This window comes from Aquarana catesbeiana, linkage group LG03, assembly GCF_042186555.1.
Source record: "Aquarana catesbeiana isolate 2022-GZ linkage group LG03, ASM4218655v1, whole genome shotgun sequence".
Taxonomy (NCBI): domain Eukaryota; kingdom Metazoa; phylum Chordata; class Amphibia; order Anura; family Ranidae; genus Aquarana; species Aquarana catesbeiana.
The window spans coordinates 140,099,381-140,114,742 of NC_133326.1; the positions used below are offsets into that span (position 1 = coordinate 140,099,381).

The following is a 15,362-nucleotide window of genomic DNA, read 5'->3' on the forward strand; positions in this document are numbered from 1 at the left end:
TGCTTAGAGCCAGACTTGAGATGTAATTAGAATCTTGATTAAAAGTACCAACGAAAAAATACTACAAAGAAGGCTAGCAAAATTATATTTTTTCCATTGGAGCTAAGGAGAAGGCATCAAACCTGCTAAGGACACCAGCAAAAAACTGAGGCATGCTGGGTAGGGGAGAGGTTATACTGGAGCTGGCATAAAACTTTCTTCTGTTTGCAACCTTTTGTAGGTGACATTACAACCCGACTGTTACTGAAATCTATTGTTCTTTAAAGGACAATGGAGAATTTTTCATTTGAATACATTCCCTCATTAGCCTCAAAGGACATAAATTCACTTTGGGTGCACCAAATGTTTTTCTAAACCCGGTTATCACCTTGTAACGCAGCAGTGACATCATCAGAGCAAGGCTGTGGGAAGGACCCAATAGATCCACCCACCACGGGCTGCCTGGAGAAAACTACAAGAGGGGGCTGATACAAGAGAGAGAGGACAGCAGTGACTTTAATACAGGAGGTTTCTGCACAAGTTTCAGTTTTACACTGAATTACTGCACAGATTTGGAAAAAAACAAACACACAAAGTAAACCAAAGTTCCAGTAAAAATACACATACTTTTTGTATTTAGACAATATTTTCTGATCTCAGGGTTCAGCTTTTAAAGTCTAACTGAATCGATATTCATTTTCAGGCACTGTCTTTGGTTTACACAACAACTATACTGTACATAGAAACATTGGACATGGAGATGGCAGACCTTTAGTCATATACAGTAATAGGCCAAAAATTTAAGTGGATTATTACCTTTCTACTAAACATTGCATCCAAGAAAATGTGGATATGTTTTCCTATGGCATACTTTTTTCTACACTGTTGTGTTTATATATATATATATATATATATATATATATATATATATATATATATATATATATATAAAATTCTATTTATTTACCGGTATTTTTTCCTTAATCATCTTACATTTCTGATTGGTTTATTACACATCATTGCTCACAGCGATTTTAACAAACCACAAAGAAGCCGTTTTTGCAGCGAGGCAGTTTACAGCGAGGTACAACATGGCATTAGAGGACTGCAGAAACCAGACCAGGAATGAGCTGTATTACATTCCATTAAACATCTGAAAGCGAATAGCCTGTAAATAAGTGAAAATTTTTAAGCTAAGGATATATTAGAGTTTTTTTTTTTTTTTTTTGGTCTGTTCTCAAGCTTGAACAGAATTCTGTTTATTCTTAATAGATCCTGACTATTAGATTGACTGAGTGTTCTCTATACAAACCAAGGCAAGGCAGCGGGAAGACACCTTAACAAGTCAACCCCAAGTCCAAAAGAGAATGAACACAGGTGATCATACAGAGCTTATTGCATGCTTTCTGTGTGCATGGGCCAGGGACCGGATGCCACATCTACCCCTGGATTTGTTCCTGCACCTTGTGGAGCAAGTGCTTGGGCCTGCTGGCTCTGCCACAGTTGATGAAGTTCTTTGAACTGTTCCACCATTTTGTCCTTTAGATCTGGATGTGATATCTGGAGTTTTATACTATCTGCAGACCATGACAGCTCCCCTGAGAATATTTCAGAAAGCAAGCGGGCAGCCACAGGAATAACCTAGAATTACAAAATAAGAATATTAGAAAGGTTGCACTAGTTTTTCTTCTCTATTGTGTCTTTACTTGTAGAGAACATAAAAGCCCAGTCTACATGGACTTTTTAGATCAGTTTGTGCTTTTTATTGCTCCATGTAAGATAATATGAATGGTAAAATTTATATAAAAGCCCATGTACCCAGGACCTTAAAATGTACCTGTAAATATGCCATTAGAAGTGTTTTCTTATAACAGTTTTATAAGTTTCAAAATATACCTGTTGATTTTGCCAGAAATCTTATGAGCTGATAACAGTCAGCATTGGCAGAAAGCATAGGAAGTTATGAATTATATTGTTCTCAGCTATCTCTGAGGACCACAGAACCCTCTCACTCTAAGTTATGTAGAATAGGTGAGGAGTGGAGTTCTGTGGCTCAATGTTGTTTTGGATGTTCTAATATGGAAAGCCCCTTTAAGGATCACTGCCTTGCCATGGCGAAGGGGCTTACATAATTCAGTGAAGCTACGAGCTATGCCGTGTAGGCTTAGCCAAGACAGACAGGTCACAGTGGAGAATTCTGACAAAACGTGATCCACTGCAATGGCAACCCACTCCAGTATCCTTGCCAAGAAAACCTCATGAACACAAACAAAAGGCTAACAGGCAAACATGGAAGGAAAAGAAGAAGAGGATGACAGAATACAAGATGGATAGATAGCATAATCGAAACAAAGAACATGAAGTTAAGCAAGCTCCCCGAGGCAGTGGAAGACAAAAAAGCCTGGCGCGCTATGGTCCATGAGATTCACGAAGAGTCGGACAACAATATGGAAGGCTGATTGAGTGTTGTCATCCTAGAACTGGAAGTATGTTACTGGCAGAATCACCAGATGAAAATAAAATATGTAAACATAAAATTAATGCAATCACTACATCGAAGGACTGGTAAGATGCAACATATACAATTTTGTTTTGTTCCAAAATATGCTTTACAGAAAAAGTGAGATGGTTTTCTTTCTGTTGGAAAAACAAACAGTCTGTGAGCTACAGTGCCTTGTAAAAGTATTCACCCCAGGGGAGGAGGGAGAGGAGATGGAAAGTGATCGAGGTTTACCAACCTCCATTACCTCTTAATAGAAGATTCACTGATGAAGAGGGCCCCCGCCCCATCAATTTGGGAGGTACTCGTCACTGGATATGCAACCACGAATTTGAAAATGTACATGAACCCTGTCTTGTCTCTCCCTCCATGTGTTGATGTTGATCGTGTTTTTTTCCCGTTTGAATGTTTTCATATATGTTTGTACTTATTGTCTTAGCCCATGTTGGGCATTAATAAAAACTTATATTTGAAAAAAAAAGTATTCACCCCCTTGGCATTTTTCGTGTTTTGTTGCCTCATAACCTGGAATTAACATGGATTGTTTGAGGATCTGCATCATTTAATTTACAGAACATGCCTACAACTTTGAAGATTTTTTTTTTTTTTTATTGTGAAGCAAACAACAAATAGGACAAAATAACAGAAAAAGTCAATGTGCATAACTATTCACCCCCCTAAAGTCAATACTTTGTAGAGCCACCTTTTGCAGCTATCACAGCTCCAAGTCGCTTTGAATATGTCTCTATGAGCTTGCCACATCTTACCACTGGGATTTTTGCCCATGCCTCCTTGCAAAACTGCTCCAGCTCCTTCAAGTTGGATGGTTTGCGCTTGTGAACAGCAATCTTTAAGTCTGACCACAGATTTTCTATTGGATTGAGGTCTGGGCTTTGACTAGGCCATTCCAACACATTTACATGTTTCCCCTTAAACCACTTAAGTGTTGCTTTAGCAGTGTGTTTGGGGTCATTGTCCTGCTGGAAGGTGAACCTCCGTCCTAGCCTCAAATTACACAGAGTGGTACAGGTTTTGCTCAAGAATATCCCTGTATTTAGCACCATCCATCTTTCCCTCAACTCTGACCAGTTTCCCAGTCCCGACTGCTGAAAAACATCCCCACAGCATGATGCTGCCACCACCATGTTTCACTGTGGGGATGGTGTTCTTTGGGTGATGTGATGTGTTGGGTTTGCGCCAGACATAGCGTTTTCTTTGTTGGCCAAAAAGTTAAATTTTAGTCTCATCAGACCAGAGCACCTTCCTCCATACACTTTGGGAGTCTCCCACATGCTTTTTCGCAAACTCAAAACGTGCCGTTTTGTTTTTTTGCTGAAAGTAATGGCTTTCTTCTGGCCACTCTGCAATAAAGCCCAACTCTATGGAGCGTACGGCTTATTGTCGTCCTATGTACAGATACTCCAGTCTCTGCTGTGGAACTCTGAAGGGTTACCTTAGGTCTCTGTGCTGCCTCTCTGATTAATGCACTCCTTGCCTGGTCCGTGAGTTTTGGTGTGCGGGCGACTCTTGGCAGGTTTGCTGTTGTGCCATGTTCTTTCCATTTGGTTATGATAGATTTGATGGTACTCCTAGGAATCATCAAAGATTTGGATATTTTTTTATAACCTAACCCTGACTTGTACTTCTCAGTAACATTGCCCCTTACTTGTTTGGAGAGTTCCTTGGTCTTCATGGCAGTATTTGGTTAGTGGTGCCTCTTGCTTAGGTCTTGCAGCCTCTGGGGCTTTCAAAAAGGTGTGTATATGTAGTGACAGATCATGTGACGCTTAGATTGCACACAGGTGGATATCATTTCACTAATTATGTGACTTCTGAAGGTAATTGGTTGCACCAGAGCTTTTTATGGGCTTCATAACAAAGGGGGTGAATACATACGCACATGCCAATTATCATTTTTTTATTTCTGAAAAATAGTTTTATGCATATATTTTTCTAATTTTAGTTCACCAGCTTTGACTTTCACTACTATTGTGTTCTGATCCATCACATAGAATTTAGATTAAAAAAAAACATTGAAGGAGGGCGTGGCCTGACCTGGCATGGAGACGGACGTGTAATCCAGGAGCTCCGTCTACCACAGGAGATAACTACCTGACAACTGAGGTAACCTCACCCTGAACCAACCTTACACAATGGGGACAGCATCACGGACCTCCTCCGCCTCCCGATCTCGATCCCCCAGAGATCGGGAGGGCCGGCAGAAGCAACATGGCGCCTTCCCGCCACGGGCCCGCTCACTCTCACTCGCAGCCTCCACAGCGGGACAATACAACACCCCGACTCCTCTGCCCACTCATTCAAGTGGGGAAGACGCTGGAATTGAGCTCAGACCTCACCCTCCTTTAAACATACAGGACTTGCGTTCAATAGCGGAAGACATTAAAGATACACTTTCCGCCGCCATCTCTGAGCTGAGGCTGGATCTGTGTGCGCTCAATGATCGAGTGCAAGTTGTAGAGAGAGTGACAGACCACCATGACATAACCCTGCACTCGATCACCAATACCATGGACTCCCACACACTGCAAATGCGCGACATGCAGCGCCACCTTGAAGACCTCGACAACAGAGGTCGGAGGCACAACTTAAGAATTAGAGGAATGCAGGAGTCAATTGAGGGAGATCAAATCTCGCAGGCTGTTGTGAGCCTCTTCAACAGCCTACTTCACCGACCCCCCCAAACTCCCATCGCCATGGAAAGAATCCACCGCGTATTGCGCCCCAAAGGCCGGGAAGGCCGGGAGAGTGACCCCCCACGGGACATAATATGCTGCATTGTGGATATCAAGTTAAAAGAAGAGATTATCAAACAAGCCAGGGGCAAACAGCAAATCCTCCACAAAGGATTTACTATTCAAATCTACCAGGATCTCTCTGGCATTACCCTGCAGCATAGACGCGACTTGAAGCCCCTACTAGATGTCCTTCGAGAGAAAAACATCACCTACAAATGGAAGTTCTCATTTTGTTTTGCGGCATCCACCCATGGCCATTCAGCTGTCCTCAAGGTACCCGAAGACCTGCCTCACTTCTGTGCCGCACTTGGTCTCCCTCTGGTCCCGGTACCCAACTGGTATGCGGCGTTCCGCTCCTCAACGTCAAAAGGTGATATGCTCAGGGAAGAACCCATGGAGGCCCAAAAACTCCAGATATCGTAGGAGACGATCTCCTTCTACCCTCAGGAACCACACCATTTACCATAATGGACCTCGAGATGCAAGCCCCACTACCCCACCGCGGTCCAGGAGAGCCCGCAGAGACCGCTAAACTCCACTAGAAATGTCCCCGCTTCTCACCCGTGTTTTCTCAGTTAGACCCCCTTTAGGTCTCTCCCTGTTTTTGGACGTGTTATGTGTTCAGACTCTTAGCACTTTTTCTACATTATTCTGTACTCAGTTTGCTCAGGATCCAGGAATCTCCTGAAGAGCCTCTCTCATATGCTCCCTGCACCCTTATGGACCACCTTTAAAATGCCTGAAGTACATCAATTCCTCCATACGACACAGCCTGTTGCCTCACCGTTACGCATTACCACTCCACATTAGAGGAGCCGGCGCAACTCATCAACTACAGAATTACATTACCTGGAACTACATCTACCAGACTGCACTGCGGCCAGTTACTCCGCTGCACGTGATCAACGCATCACAAGCAACGCCAGACTACTAGGACACCCCGGAGATGTCCTCCAATCAAGCCTCTATGAAGATCCCCCTGCCTCAGTGACACTCCAACGTCGCATCGCCCCTTTTTACTCGTCACACCCGCTGCTCTGGAGTCAACACGGGCAGCTCACCGTCACCTAAAGACTCACCCACAGTACTCAGGACTATGCTCCACAAGTGACACACACTTGTTGCCTCTCCATGGTCCACTACTGACATTACTTTTTGGCGGCTCGTGTCCCCCCTTCTACTTCAGATGGACTACACCGGTAATGTTACTTTGATATATTGGCCTCATCGCCATATCTCTTTTGCTTGTAGTAATGTTTGTCTTAGATCAGGACGCTCATTGTCCATTGTGGGACTGCTCACTATCCTCTAACTGTCATTATATCCCTAAAAAATTGGAGGTAACTCAATATTTTAAGGTAACAGCTCCAGGTACATCTGTTTATCGCCCACACCGTCGTCACCCGCCTGGCCCAGTAGCAATTGCTGACCTCGGGGAGAAGGTATAGACAGTGGTCTGCCCTCTTCTACAGGTCAAGGCGGGTGGTTGGTCCACTGACATATCTCTTAATGACACACACCTCCATTTTGGTGCTATATGCTTGCACACCCAACACTGTCCTGGGATCATTGAATCTCACTACGTCTACACTTAAGACATCAACATATGATCCTGATGGGCAATCATAAGCCTGATACCTCTATCACTACTACACTCTATCCGGTGGCGACGGATCATCTTCTCTCGCCTGACCCCTAATCTTACTCCCCCTCCACTGTATTGGTCTCGGTCAACCCCCACACAAATTCGTGTCAGGGTGCTGTATCCCTTTCCAGGGACTCACACTTCGTACACGTTCTGTACCTAACCGATCCTTAGTATTTGAGGTTGTTGGACACATAGCTCCACACCTCTTCGGTTTCCTCCCTGTAACCCACGCACTCCATTTGCACACACTTCTAGCGCTCCTGATCCCCCTCCTCGCCCCCCACCCCTCACCTACCTCCCTACCCTCCACCAATGGCGGCTGCATCTGACACCGACTCCCCTCCACATACCACAAAGTCACAACCACACACTCTCAAACTATACTCTCTCAATGTTAGGGGTCTTAACACTCCGGAAAAATGGTCTAAACTCATATACTCCTTAAAACAATCTAAAGCTCAAATAGCCCTTATACAGGAAACTCAATTCCAGACAGACTCCATCCCCAAGCTACAGAACAACTACTTCCCCACGGCCTACCATTCCTCCAATTCCGAGGCAAAATCTAAGGGTGTAACCATCCTCATCTCTAAACACTGCCCCTTTCAGATAACTGACATACAAAAGGACCCGCTAGGCAGATTCCTTTTTATCAAAGGTACCCTGCATCAGATGCACCTTACCGTTTACGCCCCCAACTCCGGCCAAGTCACCTTTTTTCGCAACACTTTCCAATTACTCTCCAGCTTCCAATCCGGAACCCTCATTGTTGGAGGTGATTTTAATGTATCACTAACTCCGTCTATCGACACGTCAAACGGATCATCCTCTCTAACATACCGGGCCTTACGGGCGGTTAAATTGCAACTCAGCAACTTATTACTCCATGACACTTGGCGTACGCTACACCCCAAAGAAAAAGATTTTACTTTCTTCTCTCCGCCACACAATAAGTATTCCAGATTTGACCAATTCTTCCTCTCTCAGAACGATCCGACGTATCTCACCACAGCAGCTATTGACCCTTCCATACTATCTGACCACAGCCCCATCTCCATGACCTTACGACTACCCGTGTTCCACACACAGACGCGCATCTGGCGCCTTGACAGTTCCCTTCTGACCAAAGGACTAACGCTTGCAGATTGACCAGGTGCCTTTCAGACTATTTTACGAATAACTCTACACCCAACGTTGCATCCACAGTTACGTGGGCCGCACACAAATGTGTCATTCGTGGTGAACTGCTGTCCATAGCAGCACAACGTAACAAACTCAAGAAAGCTCAAATTGCGAAACTGACAGCGCGTATCTGCATGCTCGAACAGACACACAAAGCTTCCCTCTCCACTTCATCGCTGAACAAACTGACTCAGGCCAGAGAGAAGCTCCTTGATATACTTAACACACTGAAAACGCAAGTTTGCGCTGACGCAAAAACTATATTATGAATTTGGCAACAAAGCCGGTAAGCTCCTGGCGAGGGCTCTCCAAACCAAAAAAGCCTCACACACCATCCATAAAATCAATACTCCCACTGGAGACGCTGTGGTTACCAATGAGGGCATTTCGTCACACTTCATCCAATATTTCTCCAAACTTTACAACCTTCCATCGGCCCAAGCTACAGACCCTACAGTAGACCGCCTGACGACCATCACAGACTTTTTAGCACAATATGGCTCAACCCCTCTATCTCTAGACGACGCACAAACACTGGATCTCCCCCTCTCAGTGGAAGAACTCCTCACTGCTTTAAAACAAATGAAGACGGGCAAAAGCCCTGGCCCAGACAGTCTATCAGTCAGCTACTACAAATTCTTCCCGATTATTCTCATTCTACATCTGGCCAAAGCTCTCAACAACCTTACACCAGACTCGCCTGCAAATAAAGACATGCTCAAAGCCCATATCATGCTTATTCCCAAGCAGGGCAAGGACCCCACACTGGTAACCAATTACCGCCCCATTTCACTTTTAAACTTGGCCTAAAACTCTATGCGAAAGCATTAGCCAATCGTATTCTACCCTTCATCCCCACTCTGATCTCGCTTGACCAGGTTGGTTTTGTCCCTGGCCGCGAGGCCAGAGACAACACCACCAAAGCCCTGAACATCCACCACTGGCTTACCAAAACATCTACACAGGGCTTCCTCCTCTCCCTGGATGCAGAGAAGGCGTTCGACAGGGTGGCCTGGGACTATATGACGGCCACATTGCAGGCCATAGGCCTGCCACCCCGCATGCTACAAATGATTTTAGCTTTATACTCCTCCCCGACGGCCAGACTCAGGATCAACGGCGGGCTGTCGGACGCCTTCTCTGTAGGAACCCGTCAGGGCTGCCCTCTATCGCCACTGATATTTATATTGACCATGGAACCCACCCATGCTCCGTAGATTGAGAGAAAACCCCACCATCAGAGGCATAAACACCCATCGTAGTCAGTATAAAATGGCAGCTTACGCGGATGACATTCTGCTTTTTCTGACAGATCACCACCATCCCCAACCTGTTGGCTGGCTTCACACTTTTCAAAACCCTCTCCAACCTCCAAATCAGTTTTGAGAAATCAATGGCCCTCAATATTACCCTGACGAGCGAAACTGTAAATTTGTGTAAAAATAACTTCCCGTTTGGATGGGAAAACACTGAAATTTCTTATCTAGGAATCAAAATCACAACCAATCTACGTGACCTATATGCCAAAAACTTTTTACCACTGATGCTGTCCATCCAAAAAGACCTCATGAAATGCCATCTGGGTTCTTTCTCTTGGCTGGGCAGGATCGCCATACTGTAAATGAATATTTTGCCCAGAATTCTTCACCTTCTCCAAGCAATACCGATTAAAATACCGGCTTCCTCCTTTTCGACCTATAAACGTATGTGTAGGACCTTCATTTGGGCCTCCAAAAATCCAAGACTTAGTTGGGACAGGCTGGTCCTACCCAAACGGTTAGGGGGCCTGGGTCTCCCAGACCTTCAAAAATACCACTGGGCCTGTCACCTGACCAGACTGGTGGATTGGCATGTACACCGCCTTTCCAAAGACTGGATCACTCTGGAGGACTCCTTTTCGAGTCTCCCTATTCCGAACTCACCCTGGATTAACCACAGAAATGTACCCAAAGATTTGGCATCACACCCCTTCATTGGTGCCTCACTAGCAATTTTCAAATTGGCGTGCAAATCGCTCTCTACCACACCCTTGCCCGGCCCGATGACCCTACTTGACAACAACCCGGACTTCCCCCCCAGGCCTGGCGTTGACAGACCCAACCCTAGAACCGCACACCACATCAGCCAGGGCACACAATTTTTTTTCGCAATGGGATATTCCTACTTTATCCGGCGCTCTCTGCAACATTCCCTAACCACATTTTATTATAAATTATTATAATATATAAATATCTACAACTGAGACATTTCTTCCTCACGTCCCAACACACCTCTCTTTGCCATAGAGAACATACCCCTTTTGAACTCCTCTGCTCCAGTACGGAACCCCAGGGTCACTTAATCTCCGTAACTTACTCCCTCCTGTTTTCACAACACAAGGTCAAGGAAGACAAACTAGTGCAACAATGGGAATCAGACCTATCCTTAGATCTCACCCCCTCCGACTGGGACCGCATATTTACCCTCATGCACAAAGGCACCATCAACGTAGCAACTCAGGAAAATAGATATAAATTGTTCTCTAAATGGTATAGGACACCCGATAAGGTCCACCACTATCATCCCACTATTCCCCCAACTTGCTGGAGGTGTAACACAACCCGTGGCACCCTACTCCACATTCGGTGGGACTGCCACCTTATACAGCCATTCTGGTCAGAAATTCACCAGCTGATCTCCCACTTCACCACATACTCACCGGTCTTCTCTCCTGCGTGCTACTTATTACACCACACCCCCGAATCTCTCAGTTCTTACAAAAAAATCCCTAACTCTACATCTCATTAATGCGGCCAACATGTGTATTCCTGCTTTGTGGAGGAATCCTGCCCCCCCCCCCCACACACTGAATGACTGGATCCGTTGGGTAGACAGGATAGCAGATATGGAAAAACTCATATGCCAAGCCCACGACAACCCTACCAAATTTCAGACCACGTGGGCATGCTGGTCACATTATAGACAATCCCAAACACAGACCGCACCACCTACAAACACAGACACACCCTCACTGACAGTAGTCAGCTGTCTTTCGGTCTGAATATTCCCGCTTTGTATTCCCGCCATCCCCTGTCCCCTCCCACACCTCCCCTTCCTCAACAGTTTCGTCCGGATAATTACCCCAACTTCAAGCACTCTCCATACCTACCCCCACAACTAACTCTTATTATCCTCTCTGTACAGATAATAGTATAAGTCCTCTATGTCATTGTAACTACCGCCTGCATTACTACCCTACTAATTTAACTTCCTATCGGGAATTTAGACTACATCTCTCCACACCATCAACCTTAGACTGTCTTTCCTACCCTTCCTGCTTCCTGGCCCATTCACAGCGAAGGTGCCTTTAGGGGTGAATGGAACCAGGAGTGACCCATGTCGGTGTGAATGTAATCCTCATGCTCTACCCGATCTCAGCATTTACTACCCTTCGTCACACTGGGTGATATCTATGTTATTATTTAATAGGTTCAACACTTCTGTTACTAGTTTCATTGAGTGATATAGACACTCCCTAACATCTCACGGCATCGGACCATGTATATATGCGAATATACATCTCTCTTTATGCTTTTCCTCACTAGGAGATTTACACTCCATATGTGTTTTCCCAGCTTGTTACACTGCATTATGAATACCGACTACATGCTTGTACCCTTGTCTTTTGAGATGTATGTTATGTATTGCTTATTAACCTGCAAAATCCAATAAAAACTTTTTGAAAAAAAAAACAAAAAACATTGAACTAAAGCTGTAATGTAACAAAATAGGTAAAAAGCCAAGGGGGTGAATACTTTTGCAAGGCACTATATCCTCTTCCTGCTCGCATTCTGTATGTTAACTTTTCTCAGCACGATGTCCCTTGCAGTCACCCTTTTACAGCTATCAGCAGGGTTGCTAGCGGTCAAACCTAGCTTCCACTAACAGGTTCTCACTAACGATTGTGAGCAAATCAGGGTGTTTCCCAATTATGTGATCAATATATCACCTAGGACATGCAGCCTATAGAAGCGTGTCTATTTTAATATTAGATTACATGCACATATACAAATACACACACTGATGCTGCTAAATTTGAGATTTGCCTGGGTATTGAGGCTACAGGGACCTCTGGCACAAAAGGGGTAATACACATCTTTCAGCAGTTCATTACCTGTACGGTGATGAGTTTTTTCTCCCTTGGTTTTTGGTCCGGCCATTCTTCACCAAAACAGAAGAATATCTCATATGGAGGCAATACATTTGTTTGACCTTTCTGGCAAGCAATGAGCTCTGAAAATAAAAGAAATACTATACTGATAACGCCCATACACATCTTAGCCACAGCCAATATATAAAAAGATAGTGATAGAGTTGTCAAAATATCCACACTTGCATAAAGAAAAACTGTCACATTCCGGGCGGGTGGGCTCTTGTACACTGTAAACATGTTAAATTTCCAAAGTGAAGCCGAGTAGTGAATGCCATTCCTGCATTAGAGCACACTTCAAAGGTCTCTAATTAGGTGCAGTACACAAAGACCATCTCATAAGATCACACAATTCACATATGCAACTACAGGGAGTAAGTTTACTACAGAAGTTATTGGATTATGGGAATTCCAGATTAGATTATTAGTCTGTCACCCTTTACAGCAAGAGAAGCATTTACAGGGTTAGTCCCACTCGACTCAATAGTGTTGAGATCAGGGATCTGTGGGAGCCAAACCATAACTTCCAGGACGCCTTGTTGCTCTTTACACTGAATATATTTCCTAATGACATTGGCTTCATGTATGAGGTCATTGTCCTGCTGCAGAATAAATTTGGGGCCAATCACATGCCTCCCTAATGGTATGGAGAAGTATCTGCCCATATTTCTCAGCATTGATCTTTACCAAATCAAACTCCATTAGCAGAATAGCAGCCCCGAACTTGCAAGAAAACTCCACCATGCTTTACTGTTGCTGGCAAACACTCATTATTGTACCTTTTGTTACAGCCAAATATTTCCAAAATTTTGTTTGACTCCTCACTCCAGAACACCTGCTGCCATTTTTCTGTATCCCAGTTCCTATGTTTTCGTGCATAGTTGATTCGCTTAGCCTTGTTTCCATGTCCTATGCTCAAAAACAGTAACTGGGGTGCAGAACAATGGATGAAGAATTAATGCCGTTTTGAAGGCAAAGTGTGGTAATGCCAAATATTGATTTGATTTGGATCTCTTCTGTTCATTTACTTTCCATTTTGTTAATTGATAAAAATAAACACTTCTATTTCTGAAAGCATTCTTAATTTACAGCATTTTTTCACACCTGCCTTAACTTTTGCACAGTACTGTATGCATAGGTTTTTCCCTTGCTAGGATGTGGCTCACTAATCCACTCTACCTGGGTGTACAACCAAAAATACAGCATGTCACGTAACAAATTAGCCAGTGCTTCCCACTCCCACTTACAAAAACACACCAACTTTATTTCAAGTGTCAAATTACTACACGCATATTTGTGTGATTTGTGGGGAGTGTTAAGCGATGATCAATATGTTAAATGATACTCTTCTTTCTCTGGTTCTTTACCAGCCTTTGGCTTTCAACACTACCACAGATCCGGTTTCTACCCTTTCTGTCCTGTTTTAATGACCATTGACTTCTCACTTCTTGATTAGGACCTTTTGTTAAGGGGGTCTCCCATGTTGCTCTCCCTATCTATTTCCCTGTGAGTCCATGGGATTGGAATCTCGTTCATTGTACTTAAAAGATTGTTGTTGGAACTTAGAGCGCATAGCTCTCTCTCTCTCTCTCTCTCTCTCTCTTTCTTGTTTTGCATAAGGCAAGGTGATGGTGAGGTCCAAGACTTCCTTCTTGTTTCCACCAGGTAGTTTGACTTTCACCTCAACCAGGGTTTTGTTCTTCCATACCTCTGTCAAGCTCCAGATCACACAAAGTAAGCCACTGCTTCTTTCAGAAAGAATGATTCTTTTTTTAGACTGCACCTGCATTTCAACATCTCTAGTTGTCTCAAGCAGACCATCATCCAAACCTATGGTCTCAAGCAACAGTTTCCACCTGAGGTCCTGCAGAAGGCTCTTTGAGCTGCAGGTAGTCCCCAGTTCTGTCATTTGTTCTTGGGATTGTTTGTGTCTGTTTGCAGTGTTGCTCACCCCTCTTTTGGTCCCTCAATGGACAAGAAAAAAACATATATACTCGAGTATAAGTCGACCCGAATATAAGCCGAGGCACCAAGATTTACCACAAAAAAAACTGGGAAAACATATTGACTCGAGTATAAGCCGAGGGTGGGAAAATGCAGCAGCTACAGGTAAACAATGCCCAGTTGCAGCCACACTGTGCCCAGTTGCAGCCGTACCTTTTTTTTGCCATTCTCCTTTTTTATTAACAGTGTTGAATATCAATAACATTTCCCTAAGACCCCATTCACACAGGGGCAACACGACTTGCAGGTCGCCTCAGCGAGGCGACCTGCAAACGAATGCTCGGGCGACTTGCAAAACGACTTCTGCATAGAAGTCTATGCAAGTCGCCCCAAGTCGCCCCCGAAGTCGTACAGGAACCTTTTTCTAAGTCGGAGCGACTTGCGTCGCTCCCCTTAGAACGGCTCCATAGTACAGAACGGGAGGCGACTTGTCAGGTGACTAGGTCGCCTGACAAGTCGTCCCTGTGTGAATGGGGTCTAAGAGGCAACTTTACTGGGGTGCTGTCTTAATAGTGTCTTAAAATTCTGTATAACGAAAAATACATTCTTCATCGTTTCATCCTGGCAAACCTAGAAATGAGATGAGATGAAAATCCGTACTTTTTATTACTAAAGCAGCGTGTCTCCCGCTGTGTAATGCATTCTGTTCGGCCGTCCATTGAAACAAAGCCCGCCCCGCCTCCTCCTCGTCTGTGATAGGCGGAACACTGATACAGTTTCCCAGCATTGTATCAGTGTTCCTCTATCATGGACGGACGAGGAGGCGGCGGGGGGGGGCTTTGTTTCAATGGACAGCTGAACAGAATGCATAACACAGCAGGAGACACACGTTGTTTTAGTAAAAAAAAAAAAAAAAAAAAAAAAAAAAAAAAAAAAAGGTACAGCTCACTCGAGTATAAGCCGAGGGGGAGTTTTTCAGCCTAAAAAATGGGCTGAAAAACTTATACTCGAGTATATACGGTAGGATATCTTTATTGTACAAGACAGGGCACAGGCTGGATATTCATAGATCCTGGGTCATAGACTGCTACTTTCAGGTGATTGGGTGTATGCCTATAATCCTACCTCACTCTGCGAGACTCTCTTCTTTGCTAATGCCTTGTA

The 15,362-nt window shown here is 44.4% G+C and overlaps 1 protein-coding gene across 2 annotated transcripts in view; it reads right to left on the reverse strand.

Annotated features, from left to right (window-relative positions):
- Positions 1-477: 477 nt before the first annotated feature.
- IRF5 (interferon regulatory factor 5) overlaps positions 478-15,362 on the reverse strand; it is a 73,862-nt gene continuing 58,977 nt past the window's right edge. For both annotated transcript variants that reach the window (XM_073619322.1, XM_073619323.1), the window contains exons 8-9: positions 12,219-12,337; positions 478-1,620 (exon numbers count right to left, since the gene is read on the reverse strand). In XM_073619322.1, the coding sequence (XP_073475423.1) occupies positions 1,372-1,620; positions 12,219-12,337 (368 nt within the window). In that variant the 3' untranslated portion in view covers positions 478-1,371. The remainder of the gene's footprint in view (positions 1,621-12,218; positions 12,338-15,362) is intronic.